We start from the raw sequence: 21,736 nt of genomic DNA on the forward strand, positions 1-21,736 counted from the left end.
AGAAGCACAGCTGGAGAGAAAAGCTCTTCCTTCACTGGGAAGAATTCTATCGAAGTAGATTCTCTAGGACCTGGCTACCCCCACATAAGACATGGGCTTTTTGTCAACTTCTTTGCATTCACTTTGTAATATGGTTAACGTAATGTTAAGTAAAGGCAAACAGAAAGAAAGTACTGGCCCTTTCATACAGCAAGATGATGAGAGAGGAAGAGCGTGAGCCTTCGAAGCGCTCTCTAAACTACAAGGCAGGGATTCAGCCGGCAGAAGACAGCCAACCCGGACAATCGCGCGTGCGCAGAGGGGGAGGGACGCTGGAGATTTTGTGATGACGCCCGGTCCTCGCTTCCTCCCTCAGCCGCGCCCGGCGCCGGTCCGGAGGTGGTCACTTCCGCCAGGGCGAGCGCACTGAATCCGGGTCAGCTGCTGCCTCCGGGACTGCAGCTGCGACCGGCCGGGAAGCGCTGGGCCCCGTCTCCACCGCCGACCAAGGGCAGCGGGCTCTGCCCGCCGCCGCTTTCTGCGACCTGGCCGTCAGCCCCACGTCGCCGGCCTGGAGGGGCAAAGAGGACGAGGGAGCCGCGGCTTCCTCCGGGGTGAGCGCGGCCGGGGTAGCGGGCCGGGCTGGGGCGCAGCCGGAGAGCTGCGGAGGAGCGGCAAGGCCAGGCGGGGGCGGCGGCCGGGGACTGTCGTGTTCGCGTTCCGGGTCCTCGCGCTGCCGGGCCCCGCCCAGCCCCAGGCTCTGTTGCCAGTCTCGCGCCCCCTTCCTTTTCCGACTGTGGCTGAGTGCCTTGGGGCGGAACCTCCCGGTTCCTGGCTTCCCCTAGCCACGTTTGTTCCGTGTTCCTATCCGGCGTCTATCCGGGAGCTGAACAAAGAAACTTGGGCGTGTAATGCACCCCGTAGCCCCGGGAGATGGACGCAGACGGCTTACACAGACAGCATCCTATAAGTCATCCGGCTCTCTCGCACCGACCTGAGTGCTATCCCGGGGTAGGGTGTGTACGTCAATGCCGGGTCCCTGCTTGTTTTCAGACACTTAGCCTCTTCATTTAAGTACCGGTCAAGATGCTATATGCACCCGATACCACTGAAGAGTTCTCCCTGAGTCAGTTGACATTCAAGCAGAAACTTACATGGGTCTTTATTATATTGCTTTGAAGCTTCCTTTGTCCTGGGAACTCTTTGAGGACACAGCTTTTACAGTGTATATCATGGCAGTTCTAGTGCCGTCCATCCGCGATTGTTTTTCCTAGTATTGCTTTCTTTAGCCTCACTTTTGCTTTGATTAGGATCTTTTCCCTTATTCTTGAAATCCCACCTTGAATGAAACGGACTTTACCTTAGAATTTATAAGAACCCTCCTGCAGTTGTAGAATTTCATTTTTTCTTCCTCAAAGATTTCTTTTAATGTGTCAGTGTCACATGGGGTGGGTGACTGCAGAGGGCATCAGAATCTCCTGGAACTGGTGTTTTAGGCTGTTCTGAACTACAGGTGTGGGTGGTGGAAACTGCAGTAAGGTCCTCTGAAGAGCAGAGAGAATGCTTAACCACTGAGCCAGGCTTCTGGTCATCACTTGTAGAAACTCTTAACTTATGAATGGATGTTTCTTCAGGGTTAGGATTGACGTTATCTAGTTAAGTTATCCATGCTAGAAATTACCAATGCTTCGTTACCTCGAACATTTTTGCTTGGTTCTTCTCAATTTGGGCTTTTTTTTCTCTCTCTAAATGCTATTCTTAGTCTTCAAGTCTTTCCTAGCTTAGCTTGGTGTTGTTAAACTAGGAAGTGTGATATGTGTGTGCATGGAAAAGGAACTAATTACCACAAATCAGCATAGTTACATCTTTAAGTATTACAGTACATTTCACACTAAGTAGAACCAAGTCTGGTTTTAAAGACATGTGTGTAGAGTTGGTAATGAACTGGAGACAGTATGCTATATTGCATACAGTTCTTCTGTAGATCTAGGAATCAGGATGTGGTGTCTGCCTTTTGCCTTGTTGTCGAAGATAAACATTAGCTCACACATCTGAGCTAATCATCAGCTATTAATGTGTATAAAAATGGCTAGTAAAGGTGAAATACTCCTTTGGGCAGTGGTTCTGTTTGTTCTGTTCAGAGTGATGCTGGCAGGAGTAGTGAAAACAACTGTCTCTTCAGACTCAAGAGTGGCTTTGGCTGACAGCAGTCAGGGCTTCAGGTAGGCTGACATCCTATGAAGCAAGGCAGTAATGTTACAGATAGTCCTAACTTTACATTACAACCAGTTTATAACTCTTAACAGATGGTTGGAGATCAGGTATTAGGGTTTAGTCTACTTATAGGTGTCAACACATCTCCAATACCTTCTGCATGCTGATAATTTAGTAAATGTATTCTTATAGGTATCTTTCACAATTTTGAGAGAAGTTAGTCAAAATAGGATCCTGATACTTAATTTTATTATTCTTCCTAAACTGCTTATGGCTTTTCCCTTCTCCATCTTGGTTGGGTTCACACCTCCCCTCTTTTAAGTTGTGTATGGAGGAATCCATGGTCTTTGATTTTTAACCTGACTGGGGTCAAAGGCTGTTGATTTCATTATGACTGCCAAAGATACTGGAAGAAAGATGTGCCACCAAGCTATCAAGATGTCAGATTATTTCTGTGGAAGTATGTTGTTTTGACAAATAATGTATCAAAGCACTATTTCCCTAGTGTAACATTTTAAAATTCTAAAGGCAAAACTGGGAAATTGCAACAAGCTGGTGAGTCAGAGGCATCCGGATTCCCTCCAGAGCAGTTGTACTTATTTCAGCTCCTTTCTTGTTTCCTGTTCCTGCAGCTGCCTGGTGATAAAGTGCTTCCAAGAACAGAGCTCAATTGTCGACCTTGTTTCTATCTACCTAGTGTGCTGCCCCCAAAGTTCTCGATGGTATGGGGGAGTTAACCTCTGTTTCTCTCTGTTCCCTTTGTTTAACTAGCTGAGATAACCGTCCCCAGAACTAAAAGCCCATGGCAATGTATAGAGGTGTATGAACATCACGTGACTGAGAACATTAGCGTAACACTTGAGGAAGTGATCTGCAAGGGTTCCAGGACCTGGGCTTTCTGTGTGTTTGTGGTGCTGAGAACTGAATTCAGGGCCCCTTTGCTGAGCAAGCCGTTTCTGAGCTACAGCCCCAGCCCTGCCTTCCTGTTTTATTTGGAGTCAGGGTGTAACTCAGTGGCTTACAGTGGCCTTGAACATGCAGTCTTCCTGCCTCAGCCTCTGAGATAGCTGAGGGTTAAAAGCCCGTGTATAAAGAGCTCCTTTTGTCATCTTGTTTTAGTTGTTGTTTTAAGGCAGGATCTTTCTATATAGCCCAGACGAGTCTCCCATTCAGCCATAATCCTCTTGTACACCCCAGAGCACTGGGATTGCAAACCTCAGCCTCCATGACAATTTTGAACAAGTTATTTCTCAAGTGATAAAGCAGTTAAGAGGCATTTCACAGATAAAATATTTCTTCCAGCAAATAAAGAATAATATCATCAACAGTAATTTATATTGCATGTATTTATGTTCTTGTAGTATTTTTCATAACATTTTTTAGGGGGATTTCATAACAAGAATCCTATTTATATAGTTCAGAAAGCAAACTAAGCTTAAGGGGTTGAACAGAGGCTTGCCCGATAATGGTGTGCCTTCACTGCTAAAGCTATAATGTGCTGAGCATTGTACTAAGATATGAATATATCCATTGCAGTTGTCAGTCTCTGCTGTTATTTCTTAGACTTTTTTTCTTGTTATTTAAAAAAGACACACAGAATATTCTGATCCTCCCCCTCTCCATACCCAGTAGTAAGGTAGGACTTAAGACTGTGGGAGCTATTCTGGTTGTTTACACAGCAAGTAGTTCATCGACAGAAAGTTAGCATATTACCACCACCCCCCACCCCCATGCTAATAAATAGATTTATAAAAATGTAAGTACTCAAACTGGGAGGTAGAGACCTCTAGTTATTAGAGGAATGGATTTAATTTGCTGTATGAAACTTAACACTTCAGGAAATTTAATGTCCTTTGTAGTTTGTCTTTAGAATATCATTTGATATGAATGTGAATGATTCTCACCATTTATTTAGGAAGGTGGGGATTTTTGTTTTGGTTTGGGTTTTGCTTTTCAAAATACCATTTCTCTGTATAGCTTCCCTAGCTGTCCTGGAACTTGCTTTGTAGGCCATGCTGACGTTGAACTCCTAGAGATCTACCTGCCTCGGCCTCCTAAATGCTGGGATTAAAGGTGTGCGCTACCATGCTCTGCAGTTTTTAAAATCAAGTAGTATGGAAGGGTGTTGGTGTGCTATGTAGGCATGCCACCCTCTCTCTGTGTGTCAACCACTTGGAACTACTACTACTTCATTATTTTGTTCTTCCAGTTATACTGTGTGACTCTTATAAATGTGAAGCTAGGCATCATGGCCCATACTCAGGAGGTTGGAATAGGAAGGTCACAAGTTTGAAGACAGCCTAGACTAAAGGGCAGGAAGATAAAGACAGAAGTGTGGTTTAGTGCAGTCTGCAGTAACTTGTTCCATTGATTGTTCTAATGTAAATGAGTTGAATCTCAATGATACCTCTTACTTCAGTATTTGTCAGCTGTTTCTGTTGTACATTGCTGGACAAGCTCCTGGGTAGACTGTAAGTGACTCAGGAATGGAAAGGAGGAGCTATAAATACTGCATAGCACTGGGCCCTGGTGAGCATGCATGTGCCTGTAAGTTACTAGTGTGGTTTCTAGAATCTCCCGTCCAGAACTAAGACATAAGGCTTAGTTATGATTCTGTGTAGAGGTGACATTTATTTATCTGAGATAAGGTCAAGTTTCACTAAACTAGTGCCTCTCTGTTGCTGGAGTGGAGATATGAGCTTGGGTGGGATTGTTGCCCCTTTGCAGCAGATGAAGAGTAAAGTTGAAATGGAGCTGTTGTCCATCTTTCCCTCCCAGGACCTCGGCTGCCTGGATTGCCAGGAACTGGAAGTTGACATTGAATCCAGGCTGAGGATGGAAGGTGTGGAGCTCAAAGAAGAATGGCAAGATGAAGATTTTCCAATGTGAGCGGTACTTTCTGTTAGTGGATTTCCAACAAAGCTTCAGAGTTACTATTGAACTGTCAGCTCATGTATGTTGAGCTTCTTTAAAAATGTTACAAGTGATCTAGAAAGTGAATTTAATTTTCCAACTGTGTGATTGGTGATCTTTCATATCTTCAACTTCAGATTTTAGCAAACTGTGCTTTCAGCTAAGGTCTTAGGCTTATAGAGGGATGGGATATCAGCTGTCTATAAGAGTGAATGGAGTGTCAGGCATAGTGGTGTCCATTTGTAACCCCAGCACTGGGGAGATGGAGACCAGATAGATCCCCAGGGCACACTTGGCCAGCCCGCCTGGGCTATTTGGTTTGTCCTAAGCCAGTGAGAGTGCTGTCTCAAATAGTGGACAGCACCTGAGGAACATCTGAGATTATCTTCTGACCTCATACACAAGCACACAAACAGATTTGTAGCGCTTAAGAAACATAGTTTTAGTCCTTATAACTGAGCCATATTTTTAATGGATCTTGAGCTTCAAAAGAAATGTTTTTAATTTCTGGGTTAAAGAATGTGTCTTTGTCGTCTAGACCTTTACCAGAAGATGACAGCATTGAAGCAGATATACTAGATGTAACTGGTCCAGACAGCCAACCTGGTAAGAACTGAAGACTTTCAGTGAAGTTTGTATTACTTTTGAACTCATTTCTTTGTAGAGAGGAAAACAAAACACATTGAACTTTTATTATGATGGAGCCAAAGAGAAAATTTTTAGCAAATCCTTAAGAAATTTAACTTCATAAAAAATACCTTTGGTTTTGGAAAATTTTATAGAGTGAAAGAGACCATATTAATAACTTGACTATAAAGTCTGCCTCTGTTGTTTAAAAGGACATTGATAGATTCTTGATCTCTTGACAAAGAAGCAGTAGTAAATAATTATTTTTAAGAAGAGGGAGTACAATTCTCAAAGTCCACCTCAGGCATCTCACAATGCTTATAAACTAGTTCCCTGGGTCTAGTGCCCTCTCCTGGACTCTGCCGGCACTGCACTTGTGTGCACATACTCTCATACATGCACGTTTAAAAATAAAAATAAATTGGAGAGGTGGTCTAGCAGTTAAGACACTTGCTGATCCTGCAGAGAACCTGGGTTTGATTTCTAGCATCTATATTGCAGCTCACAGTCATCTATAACTGCAGTTTCGGGGATCTGATGAACTCTTCTGGCTTCTTCAGGCACTACACACATGTGGTACCCAGACACACGTGCAAGCAAAACACCCATCCACATAAAATAAAAATAGAGTGGAAATGTATCTTTTTAAAAAAGCAGTGGCAGTGGTCACAACCAAGTTCTATGAATTAATGCCTTGGGATTTTCTTGAAAATTTTTTCTCAAGAATGAAGTAACTGAAATGCTTCTCTTTCAATGGGGCCATCTGAGCAGTCCAGGCTTCTTCCTTGTTTTCCAATTTCAGGCTCATTAGAAGTTAATGGAAATAAAGTACGTAAGAAACTAATGGCTCCAGACATCAGCCTGACCCTGGATCCTAGTGAAGGCTCTGTGTGGTCGGATGATTTGGATGAAGGTGGGGAGGTTGACCTAGACGGCTTAGACACCCCGTCAGAGAACAGTGATGAATTTGAGTGGGAAGGTAATTCACTGTTTTTATATGAGCTTTATGAATGAATGTTTATATTACATAGTGTTTACCACGGTGTTCTCTTTAGGAGAAGTAGTATATGGACAAATCTTTAACATAAAACCTGCTAAAATCCTTTGGAGGATTTTGTTGAAATATGGTATTTTGTTCTGCATTTCCTAAGTTTGTTACTAAAGTAGAAGATTCTAAAAATACTGGAAGTTTTCAAGACTATAGCTTATGCAGGTAGCATTCATTTAGCTTAGTTTTGTTTTTCCTTACTTGCCCATAGTGTAAAGTTTGTTTTTTTCATAGTTGATTCAAAAGTATTGCCTAGTATTCCATTATATTCTTGTCAGGAAAAAAAAAGCCCTCTAAAGAGACATTTAAGGAATATACTGAAAAACAGCTAAGGTACTGGGCATGGTGGCACATCCCTTTAATCCCAGCACTCCAGAGGCAGAGGCAGAAGGGACTCTGAGTTCCAGGCTAGCCTGGTTTACATAGCGAGTTCAGGGACAGCCAGGACTACATAGATCCTGTCAATAATAATAATAATAATGGTAATAAATACTAAGGACTGGCAGGAGAGTTGCTGGAGACTGCTGCACATGTAAACTGTGCCTTGAAGTAGTGTGTGCCCCAGTCTGATGTTACCATTCTAATTACTTGGTGTTCAGAGGCATTGCTGTGTGTTTTGCTTTGTGTGCTTTCTAGAATTAAGCATAGTTAATTATAATAGTTAGACAAATGTTAATAACCTTTTTGTTTCATCTTTAAAATGAATTTTGCATCAAAGTTGTACTTAAAACAGTAAACCATTTATAGATAATAAACGATACTCTGTAGCTTTTTTTTTTCTTCCCTGTTTTACTGGTTCAATAAGCAGCCCAGTAAGAAGCAGTCTATTATACAGACACTGAAATAGTTTTCTGCCTGTGTGTTTTGTCTCTTCTCTCCTTAATGCTGCTGTAGTCATTGCCTGGAAGGATATTTTCCGTTAACAGCTTTGTCTTGGAAACAACTAACATGCAGTAGGTTTCCCTTCCCCCCCATCTTTTGGTAAGGACTATCATACTAAAGTTTTGAAAATCATTACTTCATTTTAAATCAACTAAACTGCAATCTGCAAACAAATTGTATGTAATCACTGGTGCTTTGGCTAGTGTTAATTTATGTAAAATTTTGCATGTGTTCTCCAGAAAAATACCTACCTGCTTTATAAAACTGATCAAATGGAAAATGATCACTGAGTAGTTAACCACTTTCTATCTTGTATTACAGTGTTTTATAATTAATGTATGTGCAAAAAAAAAACCAATTGGCTCTCAGATTCTCAGATGGCTACTAGAAGTAAAGTGTTAGTAACTCTAATGGACACTGTTGTCCTGAATAGGATCTGGGAAAGCATGTGAGGCCAGTGTAGTAAGAACTCGATGGCTCTGTCTTCCCTAAGCCTGGTGGAAGTGATGCACTAGAAAGTTCTGGTAAAGTGATTTTAAAGTCATAAATTGGTCTTAAGTAAGAGCAAGACTTTCCTTGTTATGTGGATGATAATTTCAGTTGGTGTACTGAAAATTCTTTGTAAATAGTTGGATGTGGTGGTGTTCACCTGTTCTGTTCTCCCACATACTGGGAGACTGTGATAGAATCACCTGAGCCCATGAGTGTGAGGCTAGCCTGGGGAGATGCATAGCAGGACACTCATAAGAAAACAGAAAAACTTGGAATAATCTAGATAGTAAAGTGGTTAACATACAGTTTTGATTTTTATTTTGTAAATAACAGTTTGTGATTCAAAAGCCTTTTATTTTAACAGACGATCTTCCCAAACCCAAAACTACGGAAATCATTAGGAAAGGCTCAATTGCTGAATACACAGCCACGGAAGAAAAAGAGGATGGTCGCCGCTGGCGCATGTTCAGAATTGGAGATCAGGACCACAGGGTGGATATGAAGGCAATCGAACCCTACAAAAAAGTTATTAGCCATGGAGGTAAGGGTTAGAAGGATGCTTGGAATCTTTAGATGCAGTGTCCAAAATCTAAAGGCTGTCAGAAAATGTTGCTGGAGATTAAAAGAATAATGAAAATTTCTCAAGTCATTTTAGGAATGTAAAAGGATTTTTTTGTTTGGAAGGGCAGTTGTTTTGGGGTTTTTTGGGAAGGCGGTTTGGTTTTTCGAGACAGAGTTTTCTGTTTTCTATGTAGCCTTGGCTGTCCTGGAACTCAAAAAGATCCACCTTTCTCTACCTCCCAGGTGCTGGGATTAAAAGCATGTGCCACCACCACCTGGCATGTTTTAACTTTTTTAAAGTGATGTATATTTTGCGTATATGTGTGCCTGAGCACCACCATTTGTGTGTCCCATGTCTTCATAGAGGTCAGAAGAGAGCATCAGACACCCTGGAACTGGAGTTAGAAATGGTTTTGAACTGCCATGTGAATGCTGGGAATCAAACCCGAGTCCTCTGGAAGAGTAGCCAGTGTTCTTAACTGCTGAGCCATCTCTCCAGCCCCAGGAATATAAAAGACTTGAAGTGAAATGATAAAAAGACAATTAAGAATTACTTACACAGGGCCTGGAGAGATGGGTCAATGGTAAAACTACTTACTGGCTGTTCTTTCAGTGAACCCAAGTTCAGTTTCCAGCACCTACGTGGTAGCTCACAGCCATCTGCAACTCCAGTCCCATGGGATCCAATATCTTACAGCTTCTTCAGGCACCATACACATAACTTTTTAAAATTACTTTTATATGTTTACTGTAAGTTTTAAAAATATAGTACTTCATTTACCCTATTTCACTTCTCTAAAGGACTTAGTTTCTTGAACCCTTTACACTTTATCTTTTTTTTTTTTTTTTTTTTTTTTGTATTTACGAGGCAGGGTTTCTCTGTATTGTTTTGGAGGCTGTCGGTCCAGCCTGGCCTGGAACTTACAGAGATCCGCCTGCCTCTGCCTCCCGAGTGCTGGGATTAAAGGCGTGCACCACCACCTGGCTTACACTTTATCTTAATACATAGAAAGTTTCAACAAAAACTCCTATGTCAGTCAGGCATGATGGCTCACACCTTTAGTCCTAACACTCAGGAGGCAGAGGCAGGAAGATCTCTGTGAGTTCCAGGCCAGCCTGGTCAAGCAAGTCCAGGACAGCCAGGGCTATTACACAGAGAAACCCTGTCTTGGAAAAAAAAACCCAAATAAAAGCAGCTTGTATGTCCCTCAGTATACATAGACATGTAAGTATATGCAACATAGGTATGTTCTGTGCTCATATAGAACATTTCACTTTCTTCAGGAAGCTCTACACCCCTTTCTAATGAGTTCACCCTCTAAAAGCTACTAATAATTTGCTCCATAGTCAGCCATGCCTCTTAAGAAAGTCCATGTTCACTTGTCACATGGTGTCATTCGGCATATTTTTGAGCTTCATCCGTGTGTGTCTACTTTATTCTCTATCACTGAGTACTTGGTTGTCCAAATAAACTGCATCTGTGCACCTGCCGCAGCGCTAGGTGTGAGTTGTTCAGCTTGGCGTGTGACTGTGGTGCTGTAGTGTCACACAAGCCACCCCTTTGACTGCAGCTTCTCATTGACTCCGTGCACAACTCATCTAGCTAAGCGGAGCACTGCTCATTCCACTTGTTGAATGGGGCACCTGCTTTGCTTATTTATGGGATATACAGAAACAGTTAATCCCCTTAGGAATGAACTATGAAAGATTTGCAAGTGAGTCAGAAAGCTGTGAAACTGTAGGCTGTCACTCCATCGGTCTGACTGTACCAAGGGTTCCCTCAGGAGCTGTGCAAATACTGTCAGCATCTTCATTATCAGGATGCAGTTCACTCTGGATGAACGTGTTAGAAAGCCTCAAGTCCCCACACTGGCCAGACAGGCTTTTCTTTCTCATATGAAGTTGTTCCCACTTAATTTACATTGCCAGATGCAGCATTTGGTCATCACGACGATCCTCCTTCATCTGGAAGCTCTGCATTTTCTCTCTCTCTCTCTCCCTCTCTCTCTCTCATATATACACACACGCACGTGGGCACACGCGCGCGCAAAATTAAAAATTCCAATCCTTCAGCGTAAAATTGTGCCAAAGATTTTCAAAGATTTTACCCTTCTTTTTTTATTTTCTTCTCAGGATATTATGGGGATGGTTTAAATGCCATTGTTGTGTTTGCTGTCTGTTTTATGCCTGAAAGTGGTCAGCCTAACTATAGATATCTGATGGACAATCTCTTTAAGTAAGTATGTCTTAACACGACATTTGAACAGAATTCTGAGCTACTTAGACTCATAGTTTATGCTAGTGAACTAAGTCTTGTAAAAATTAGAGAGAAGTCAGCTTGATAGCATAATACAATAATCCCAGCTATTCGGAAAATTGTGGCCCATCTGAACTACATACAGATCAAGGTTAAGGCCAACTTAGGCAACTTTATGAGACCTTGCATCAGAATATCTAAAAGAACTAGGGATACAGTTCAATGATAGCTGGAACTGGCATGTGTATATCCTAGTCAGGCAACAACAGTAACAAAATATAGAAGTGACCCTGTTTTGAGTTTCCAAGTCTTTATCCTTTGGCATTATGAAACTGTATTTTCCAACTCAATAGAAGAAACATAGTTTTAAAATTAGTATAGGTTATCTGTTCCCACTTCATTATTTGGAAACACATTGTTTTAAAAGGTAACTGGCCATCTCAAAATTACATCTGTCCCTGGAGACTTGGCATGATGAGCTGACAGGGTTTCTTTTTCTTGGTTTAGTGTAGTTCCTCATTTTTTACTGCCACACCCTGAAGCATGCTCAGAGAAAAGCAATGTGTGTCGTGCCCCATCTCACCTTTCCCCTGACCACACAGTGGTTCAGTATGTGCAGATTTGCTGTGATTTTGTTTTAAACAGTCATATCAGCTACTACAAGTGTTTGCTCTTATTATGGAGGGAAGATGGGGATTGTGTTCATTTGGAAGCCTAGTTCAGTCCTGAATGGTGACATTTAAGACATGTACTTAATTTGTTTTTGTAGATATGTTATTGGCACTTTAGAGCTGTTGGTAGCAGAGAACTACATGATCATTTACTTAAACGGTGCAACAACTCGAAGGAAAATGCCCAGTCTGGGATGGCTGAGGAGATGCTACCAGCAGATTGATAGACGGTGATGTAGACTTGCTGAGAGATTCTGATAGTAGTTTTATTAAAGTATACTTTCTGTTGCCATTTAAAAATACTATATCGATTTCTAAAGTTATACTTACCAATTTCTTAATGTTTTTATTTTTTAAGGATGGCTTTATACATTGTCATGGAGAATAACTTTAGTCCATACTTTATTAAGTAAGAGTGACTTTAATCTTCAAAACACAAGGTTGCTCTCCATTATTCTTCCATTTGGAACACATTCATCTTGAGAAAGGATGGAGAATGTTTCTGTACTGCTTTGCACAAATTCTGTCAACCTAAGGTCAACTCAGGCACTGTCTACTTTGTTTTTTAGACAATTTTGACTAAAACCTGGAGCTCATTGATGAGACTAAACTAGGTGTCTACAGAGTCCCAGCACTGAGATTACAGGCTAGCGGCACCATGATCTTTTTTTCTACCTGGGTTCTGGGGAGTGGGATTCAGGTTCCAATCTTACACAACAGGCACTTCACCTACAAGGCTATTTCCCTAACTCTCAAGTTTATTAAAGATACTAGCCCAGCTATAGCTTTTCAGAACAAACATTAGAAGTGTGTTGTCTTGAGAATGAGTCATTTGTCCACGCCTGTGGAGCAACTAATTTTGCTAGTGGTTTGATTTTTGCTGTAGCTGATTCAGATGGCTCCTTTCATATGCAAACATGTTAGTTATCCTTTGTGATGTTTTTAAAATCATATGCAAATGCCTATAAAAGAGGTTTTACTCTCTTAGTATTTCTAAATCTCTAGAAGCTGGTTGGGTCTGACTTCTTTGCTCGCTCCTTTGTCCTGTCCTTCTTACAAGTCAGTGCTTTTTGTGCCAGAAACAAGTGCTAGCTTCTCCCAGACTCAAACAGAAAGAATACCTTGTTTTTATTTTTGGGATGAGCTCTTTTCCTGCTTGGCAGCTCTGGGTACCACTGGATGTACTAGAAGACATTCGAAAACAGGCAGACTGAGACCTGAATTTTTCCAAATGAAATAGTTTATTTCACAGCATAGGGGGGATGTTTAAAATTCCCAAATGCATTTTCTTATCTTTAGAAGTGCTACAGCAAAATAAATAAACAAATAAATAGTATTATACATAAATGAAAATTTTGGTGACTTCTTTTTCAGTTATATTGTACAAACTTGTACATACTTCTTTATGCCTAACTTTTCATGTAATAATTTATAGAAATTTCTATTTTTTTTTAATCTCCAGATTACGGAAAAACCTAAAGTCTCTGATCATTGTCCACCCCTCTTGGTTTATCCGAACACTTCTAGCTGTTACAAGACCATTTATCAGGTAATTTTCTAAGAATCCTTAAGAAAAAATTTTCTTGTATTGAAATGTCAGTTTTGTGTATCAGAAAGATTGAGGTAATTGTTTGTGTTTTCTTCCCTAGTTCAAAATTCAGTCAGAAAATTAGATACGTCTTTAATTTGGCCGAACTCGCGGAACTTGTTCCCATGGAGTATGTTGGCATACCAGAGTGCATCAAACAGTACGTCCCTGCCCTGCTTTCTTTCTGTCCTTGTTTCTGTGCAAGAGGAATGCTTTCCCTTCCTCTCTACATTCTAGAACAGAGGAGTTTGTAACAAGGAAGTATAGGAAACTTTGCCCACACCTTCCCTGTACATCAACATTTTTATTTTTACATTACCAGAGGTGATGCCTGGTTATGAATCTTTTATATGTTAAATGTTGTGTATAGTGTGAAAGAGAAATTTCCTGAAGGACCAGGCTTGAAGTGCAACTTCTCAACTTGACATACTGGTCTCCTAGATGGAATGAGTTTATCATGTTATTGAAAGAACACATATTGCCAAAGAAATGAATTGTTGCTTAAATTAACTTGGTTTTAATTATTTTCTGGAGGCTAGAATTTTCTGTGTCACAGCTCACTTCCACCTGCCTTCTAAGGGACTTGGTAAGATTGTCAATGGTGCTGTGATGCAGGAATGTGTTCTGTCTCTGTTGGTCTCAGATTTAAGCCTAAGTGTATCCAAAAGAGTTTACTGAGTCAGTTTTTATTTTCTACATCATGTGTTAAATATTAGCATTTTGTAGTTGTACCTGCAAACCTACACTTTCAGTCTTTTTCTTTTTTAACTCTCATAATGTGTATTTACTGAAATAACTCTTCCCTACCAAGGTATGAAGAAGAAAAGTTTAAAAAGAGACAAAAAAGGTACATGCACACCTTGACTGGGTTGCATCTAGACTAGTCCATTTGCATCGCAAAGACTAACCCTGCTGCTGGTTGGTTAGCTCGCAAACAGAGAGATAGCACTTGTAAATATACATGTTGCCCAGAGCCCAGTACAGAGTGAACCCCAAGGTCCTGCTGCCAAATATGAGCATACTTACTGCCTGTTAGGAACCAAAGCCCTTCTCCTTGTCCTGGTCAGAATACAATGCTGAACCCAGAGGAATGACTGGGATCACTGTTTAAAATCCCAGGCCTTTGAAGACTGTTTCTCACTTTGCTTTTGAAAGTTACACAGACATTTTCTAGCAATAGCTTATTCCCTCAGGGTTAATGGTTATATTTACAATGCATATACTCTTTGGCTAACCAACATTGATTTTCTTTATTTGCTTAAATTAAATAGCCTGCTAACCAGTCAAACTACATGTGATAAAATTCAATGTACCATTTAACAGTTAAACCTCTGCTTTCCACTTTAAATTTAAGTTTGAACACTTTTGCTTTGAGTGTAACAACCTTTCATTTGTTAATGTTTTGCCATAAAGATGAAAGGTGGAGTATAAAATAGTTTGCCATCTTACATGGTAGTTTAGAAAAGTGGAGGACTTGAGTCTAGTTTATTGATTTTGGGGTTTTGTTTTGTTGTAGAGGTGTTCTTACTCTATAGCCCAGGCTGGTGCCTCTCCCTCCCCCCTCCCCCAGTCTTCTGCCTCAGTATTTGAATGTGAAGCTGTAGCTCTCTACCACCACACCAGCTGTTAACATTAGCAAATATCACTTACTATGAGCTAAAGAATTAAGATGAGAGATTCACATATATTACTTTATCCAATGTAGAAACACTTAGATTCTTTGCTGGGATAGTCTTAATTTTGGGTACTTTGATTCTTTTTGTGATAATTCAGCTAACCATGTAAAAGAGTCCTAACATGCCATTTCTGGATGACACTCTATAGTTTAACCAAGATTCACTAAGTTATGTAAGCAGTGGCTTGGGTAATGGGCTCTGCTTTCCCCTCTGGGCAATGCTGTGTATATGCCAGAGGAGTGGCTCAAACTCAAAATAGCACCGATAATTATAGAGTAGTTTGAAGCCACCTACCTTCTAGACTAAAATGATTTGCCTCAGTTGGGAGCTGGTAAACGCCTTTAATCCCAGAACTTGGCAGGCAGAGGCAGGCAGATCTCTGTGAGTTGAGGCCAGTCTGGTCTACAGAGTGAGTTCCAGGACAGCTAGGATAACAGAGACAGAGAGAGAGCCTATGTCAAAAAAAAAAAAAAAAAAAAAAAGGTGCTTCTGTTGAGAAAGTGTGCTGGTAATTCCCTTTTTTTTTTTTTTTTTTTTTTTGGTTTTTCGAGACAGGGTTTCCCTGTGGCTTTGGAGGCTGTCCTGGAACTAGCTCTTGTAGACCAGGCTGGTCTCAAACCCACAGAGATCGCCTGCCTCTGCCTCCCGAGTGCTGGGATTAAGGGTATTCACCACCACCCTTTTTAAAAAGGTTTTCATATTTGATCAACTGTCAAAAATAATTCAAGCGTCGCATAAGAATTAAAACGCTAACATTTTATTTTCATTGTTTGGAACCTGTTGTGGTTACTTTTATCTTGACTATTCTTCCCTTCTACTTTCTTACCTCTCCTGAATCTCTGTTCATTCTGCTAAAGTGTGTGTGTGTGTGTGTGTGTGTGTGTGTGTGTGTGTGTGTGTGTGTGTGTGTGTCTGCTTGCATAAATGAATTTATCTTGGGTCCATCCCCCCCTCTCCCATTTTGCCTGTGTTCGGTCCTCAATAGGGTCATTACATGTATCTTTCAGCGTTTAATTTTTATAAAACTTTCTTTAACATTGAAAGGTATGTTTGAGAAATAACTTTTCTTCACTTAGCTTTGAATAGAGAAATATGTTTCAAACAAAACTTGGAGTTGTGGGTGTGGCATCTGTTAGGTAGAATCCCAGAGATGGGGATGTTCCCAGTGTTTGGCAGGAACTAAGGATTGAAGAAGAGTACTTTTAAGTGTTTCCCCTGTTTCTTTCTGCAACTTGGTGTCTGTGGCCAGACAGGTGTCATGTTTCAGCGATGTCTACAATTACTTCTTAATAATAGTTCATATTGAAAAAAATCAGCCATATATTGTAGGCCTTACAGGAGTAGGTATCTCATCTTTGATGGCAACATACTGTATTTTTACAACTGGCAGATAGTCAGGTGATCGTAGGAATGGAAACAGGTGTGAAAAGTACCTTCCTGCTTTTTACCAGTGTGACTTAAACATCCCACATCAGCTGTTCAAGTTATACAGAGAGTTAGCACTGTTGTCCTGTTACATTTTCACCTCCGTGTTCCTAAATATTTGTAGGACCTCTGGGCAGCCCAACATTAATCCATTAAGATTTCGTAATTTTGTAGATATTTCTGAATGGAAGGCATTTGTATACAGTGTACCAGTGAATTCCAGAAAAATAGTTACCATTCTGTAAAACAGTTTGGTTTCTAGGTTTTAATATGTTTATTGGTCACTGGTGACTTAGTGATATAAATTGCAGTTAACCGTCATTTTTGAGAGAGTTAATTCCTTTCAACAGTCTTACCATTAAATTTCCTGCTGTAGTGGAATTATAAATTATGGGCTCTGAGGATGTTTATGGCTATGGCATAAAGTATCCTATAACCATAAACAGTGGTGTTTGTATCCTTGCCAGTGTACTGTTGCTTAGAAAAATTCTGTTTCTGTGGGAAAATAATATGTGTTTATTTTTCTTTCTATTGTATCTGCTTTGTTTGCAAAGCTTTGTTGATGTAACAAAATAATCTGTGCTAAAAGTTTTGTTTTTAAGAAAGAAGTTGTCCAGTTGCCAATGTCTTGGTTTTTAATTATGTGTGTTTCTCATTGAACAGAGTTGATCAAGAGCTTAATGGAAAACAAGAACCACCAAACAGTGAGCAGTAGGTTCGGCGTCCTGTCCAGATGAGACAAAGAGCGCCTGAGCAGTGGGGCTGTTGTGTGTCATAGTGCATTCATGGCTCAAGTTTATATGTAATCTGTTACAAAATTTACTTGACTCCTTTCCAAATGGACTCTTATACAAGGGACTGTTCACTGCTGTAATGGTTTGCAATTCTTGAATTTAGCTCTTTAACGACTAATTGTAATCATTTTATATTGCTAAATAGCAGAGAACTACACTTTATATAAAGCAATTTTTGCATTTGTTAATTTGATGCATCTTCAGTAAAATATTTATATACATAAATGACAAAGGAAAGAAATAATATATATTTTTATGTTGGGGGCAATATTTTTTAGTGTGTACTTATCTAGTGGAAGATTGTACACACCATTTTAAGTGTAAAGTGCATGTAAGACTTGTTTTTGTAAATGGTTGGATACATTTCCTGGGTAGCTTACGCTGAGTTGTCCTAAAGCAGGTAAACTGACTCGGAGTACCCAGGGTCATGCACACACTAGTCAGTAGTAGCAGACCGGGCTACTCCTCACCTGAAAGCACATAATGTGGTGCCGGTGCAGGCAGGGGAATGGCTCACTTTCCTCTCTAAAGACGTCTTAGAACCAGATCCAGAGACTTTGAGAAGGTAGTGGTTGGGCTTTGTATATATGTATATAAGGGACATTTTATTTTACCCAAAGTCAGAACTGTTTATGGAAGAAAGGGAACTCTAAAGATGTGTTCACTGATGTGAACTGAGCTGTGTCCATGTGTATGAACCTGTGAGGTGTTGCAGAGGCTGCAGTGAGCATTCATGGCAGCTGCATCTGTAGAGCAGAAGGGCTGCCATTGAAATGCTCTCACAGAGCACTTTACCAGAGTACTTCCTCATCGGTTGTGATCACAGTGCTATTTGACCGACGCAGAGAGGTGTGACAGTGCTGTACACGGGCCATTTCTGTAAGAATGGGAGTACTGCTGGTGTGCGTGCACTCAGGATGACATTTACTGTACGGAAGCCCTTATTTCATGTGGTTAAGTACCTGGCTGAACACTGAAATAAATTGTATTTGTGCCTCCAAGCAGGGTTTAGTTACCTACAAAATCGTTCCAAAACAACAAATTCATCTAGTCTTGTGTCATGAACTTGTCTGGCATATTTAGTTGCTGTATCAGCTTCAAACCACCCAGCCTTTCCTATAAGCTATTTACAAGAGTGACCTAGCAAAGCAAAATTGAATCAGGTGTGAACTAAACTTAGAAGATTATTCCCTCCTGTCCTGAACACATGACCTTCACTACTGTCAGTTTTTAGTGTTAAGCTTTTATTACAAAAGGGAATGTTTCTTTACTTCTTTGTCCTTCTCAGGCATAAATTTGACCTGCTAAATTAAAGCCAGTTACTGTCAAGCTGGAGGACTCTGGGTAAAATACTTCTCCACAGTCTCTCAGCTTGGATCCAGCTCTTCAGTTAGATCCTGTACTAGTGTCATTGAAGTAAATGAATCGAAAACCACTTTGTGTTGGTGAAAGAAACTTTAAGAGTAGCTGTATAGAGTGAGGCATGGTGGCATCCATCTTTAATCCCAGCACTTAGGAGACAGAGGCAGCGTGGACTATATAGCTCCATAGACATCCTTCTGAACTTACCCTTGGGTAGCTTGTAGGCTGAGCACTACCATTGGTTTCTTCCTAAGTACTTGGATCTTCAGTTTCAAAATACAGACAGTAGCCTTTTATTGTGTTTACTTTTTTTCAGAAGTTTTTTTTTTTGTAAATTTTTAAAAAGTAGAAGTAGCCTATATTCAGTTAGAACATTAAAGTTCAAGGGACTGGAGATCTGGGTCAGTGATTCCAAGAGCACTTCCAAGTTTAGTTCCCAGTGCTCATAGCAGGCAGTTCATGCCCACATATAATTACAGCTCCAGATGATTCAATGCACTCTTTGGCCTCTGGGCACCTGCATACCATGGTCACACACACACACACACACACACCTAAACCTTTTTTAAAAAATGAATATTCAGAAAGGACAGCCAAGTATCATGGCATACACCTTGAATTCCAAGCACTAGGAAGTCTGAAACAGGAGATTCTAAGTTTGAGGCTCATCTAGGCTACATAGCAAGCCCTTGACTCAAGGAAAAAAAGGGAACAGTGTTAACACTTGAATCATGGGGGAAAGCTGCTTTAACCTGTACTTGAATGGCATGTGGTATAGGGATGTGCCCACAATATATGTAAACATGCCTGTGAGACTGGGTTGATTACTAGTAGGCTAGAGGAAAAGCTGTATTAAGTTGATTTTTAATTGGTAACAATATAACATCTTCCATATTTTAATTTCCATTACTAATTGAGGTGAAAATGCATGGAATAATTCTTTGACTTTTTGCTGGGGTCATGGATAAACTTAACAAGTTTAATTTATGATGTTTCGATTACTAGCTTTGGCACTCTTCAGCTTCAATAAAGACTTGGTTATTACCTACATGCCACCAAAAGTGTCCCTCTTAAGGGAAGTACTCTGTATGGTAGTGGGTGGTTCCATTTCCTGTATCCACAAGGAAAGTAGATGTCACATAAGATGTGGCTTGAGAAGGAAATTGCCAATGGCCCTTGTGATGACAATCTTGTTCTCTTACCCTTTCATCTTCAGAGAGAAGTAGGTCTGAACAGTGGTGTAGTAGCTAGTATCCAAGTTGACTGCCTTCTGTATTTGGTAAACGTTAATGTTGGCTTCGGTGCCAAGTGTCACGACTTAGTGTCACCAGCTCCTTGACAGTATTCTTCCACATCACTGCAGCCATTTATGTGCGTGCTCAGGGAATTTGAAGAGGCAGTCTCATGTAGAAGTGTTTATTCTGTGCGGTGAACCATTCAGTTGGGAATTAGCACTAGAATACTTGTGGTAGAGCAGGCCAGTTTCTTGATAGAACAGGTAGATTGTATGAAAGGGGACAGTAGCTTTGGCCTTCTTTTTCCTGTGTTATAAGTAGAAAATTGTTGCCATGGTGGTGGTACACACCTTTAATCCCAGCACTCCAGGAGGCAGACGGAGTTCTCTTGCGTTCAAGGCCAGTCTGGTCCTCAGAGCAAGTTCTGAGACATCAGGGGCTATACAGAAAAATCCTGTCTCAAAAAAAAAAAAAAAAAAAAAAAGGCAGGGGGATAGAAAATTAACAGTGTTGTACAGAGACAGTTGACTACAGAGGTGACACCCCATTCTGCTTTGATTTTTGTCATGTGTGTCTCCCTCTACTCCTCCTGCCTCTGTATTTAGATATTTCAGAAATGGATCTATCAAGTCTCAGAGGGCTGAACTAAGAGGAATCGGTAGACTTGCAGTCTACCATTTGTGCTAGTGAGAGTTGCTAAGACCATCAAGAATGGGGTGACAGCAGGGCATTGTCTGCCCAGTGTTCTAAACCAGTCCAAAACCACCTGTCCCAGGAGCCCTTCTCCTTGCGCTCCCCTTCTGAGATTCTGAATGAATTCTGTCAGAAGGCCAAGTCATGGAGGTCTAAAGTTCTAAACGGTAACAGAAATAAAACAGTGTGGAACAGTAAGGGCTGACCACAATCTGAACGGGACATTTTATTGCAATTATATATATGTAATGCTTGTGTACCCAAATTTAAACTGCTATGAGAAATTCACATATAACACTTGAAATCAAATACTAGATAAAAACCACAAGTTTTCAGGCCAAGCATGATGGCATGTGCCTGTGATTGCAGCACTCTGGAGGCTGAGGCAGGAGGATTGAGAATTTGGGGACAGCCGGGGTGGCTATGCACAGTGAGACCTGCCCTGGGGGTGGGGTGGGGGAGAATCTACACTTAATGCATTCAAATTAGTAAAAATGATACTAAGCTGTTTGCTTCAGATAGCTGTCTAAAGGTGGTGGCGGCACACGCCTTTAATCCCAGCACTCAGAATCTCTGTGAGATTGAGACCAGCCTGGTCTGCAAGAGCTAGGTCAGGACAGCCTCCAAAGCCACAGAGAAACCCTATCTTGGGAGGGGGGGGGGAGGATGTGAAAGCTTTGGCATTTGAATTTTTGTGTATTTGTATATTCAGTTTGCGGGACAAGAACTTGAAAACTGTCTGCTACTCCATTGTACCTTTGTATACAGACTTCGAAAAGGCTAATGTTCTCCTAAGAGTTACTTGATTGTTTACTAACTAGTAGATATAATGTTCTGGGCTGCTGGCTTGTACAGCCTTGGGATGCTGTTCACAAAAAGCACAATTCCGAGTTCATCAGACACTATTGCACTTTGAATCATACTTCAAAGGTATTTTCATTACAAGCCCACATGCTGTCATTTAGACAGAATTAACTTACTGTGACCTCTTTTGCTATCTTGGATTGTATTTACTAGCCTAGTTCATTTCGGTGAGAATTCAGTCTGATTGTTTTCAGCCTACAGCTTGTGGTTCTAGTCAATGAGCAGCCCCTGATCAGTAAATGTGCTGTTTTCTCTTCTTTGAACTTGTTATGAATCCAGTGTGTGTCCTAATTTGTTGCACAGATTACTATAACATTAATGCATTTTAATAAATTAGTTGGAATATACATTTGTGCCTTGTTTTTCATATTTAGTTATGTTAACGTTTACACTTGAGATATCTGGTAAGCCTTTCAAATAGCAGGCCGTTACTACCCTGCAGTTGTATGCTACAA

The 21,736-nt window shown here is 40.7% G+C and overlaps 1 protein-coding gene across 6 annotated transcripts; it reads left to right on the top strand.

The window, feature by feature from the left end:
• The first annotated feature begins 460 nt into the window (after nt 1-460).
• Nucleotides 461-21,628, top strand: Bnip2 (BCL2 interacting protein 2). 6 transcript variants are annotated; one of them, XM_021230347.2, is made up of 11 exons: nt 824-990; nt 4,972-5,078; nt 5,645-5,712; nt 6,536-6,712; nt 8,520-8,696; nt 10,850-10,952; nt 11,743-11,874; nt 13,107-13,193; nt 13,294-13,392; nt 14,044-14,079; nt 16,997-21,628. In XM_021230347.2, exons 1-11 carry the CDS (start codon nt 913-915, stop codon nt 17,046-17,048), a joined length of 1,116 nt encoding a protein of 371 aa, XP_021086006.1. In that variant the 5' UTR covers nt 824-912; the 3' UTR covers nt 17,049-21,628. The 6 variants fall into 6 exon arrangements, with proteins under 6 accessions (XP_021086007.1, XP_021086008.1, XP_040596180.1 ...); XM_021230349.2 differs by lacking the exons at nt 824-990; nt 14,044-14,079; nt 16,997-21,628 and adding exons at nt 495-593; nt 2,826-2,915 and having other exon boundaries at nt 13,294-14,030; XM_040740246.1 differs by lacking the exon at nt 6,536-6,712 and having other exon boundaries at nt 787-990.
• Nucleotides 21,629-21,736: the final 108 nt, after the last annotated feature.

Source organism: Mesocricetus auratus, unplaced genomic scaffold (genome assembly GCF_017639785.1).
Source record: "Mesocricetus auratus isolate SY011 unplaced genomic scaffold, BCM_Maur_2.0 Super-Scaffold_100691, whole genome shotgun sequence".
NCBI lineage: Eukaryota > Metazoa > Chordata > Mammalia > Rodentia > Cricetidae > Mesocricetus > Mesocricetus auratus.

Bases quoted from the DNA above. Each gene is read 5' to 3' on its own strand.
- Bnip2 (XM_040740244.1), top strand. From the start codon at position 913: ATGGACGCAGACGGCTTACACAGACAGCATCCTATAAGTCATCCGGCT. The intron at 991-4,971 runs GTAGGGTGTGTA...TTTCCCTCCCAG, and splicing joins GACCTGAGTGCTATCCCGGG to GACCTCGGCTGCCTGGATTG. The intron at 5,079-5,644 runs GTGAGCGGTACT...TTTGTCGTCTAG, and splicing joins CAAGATGAAGATTTTCCAAT to ACCTTTACCAGAAGATGACA.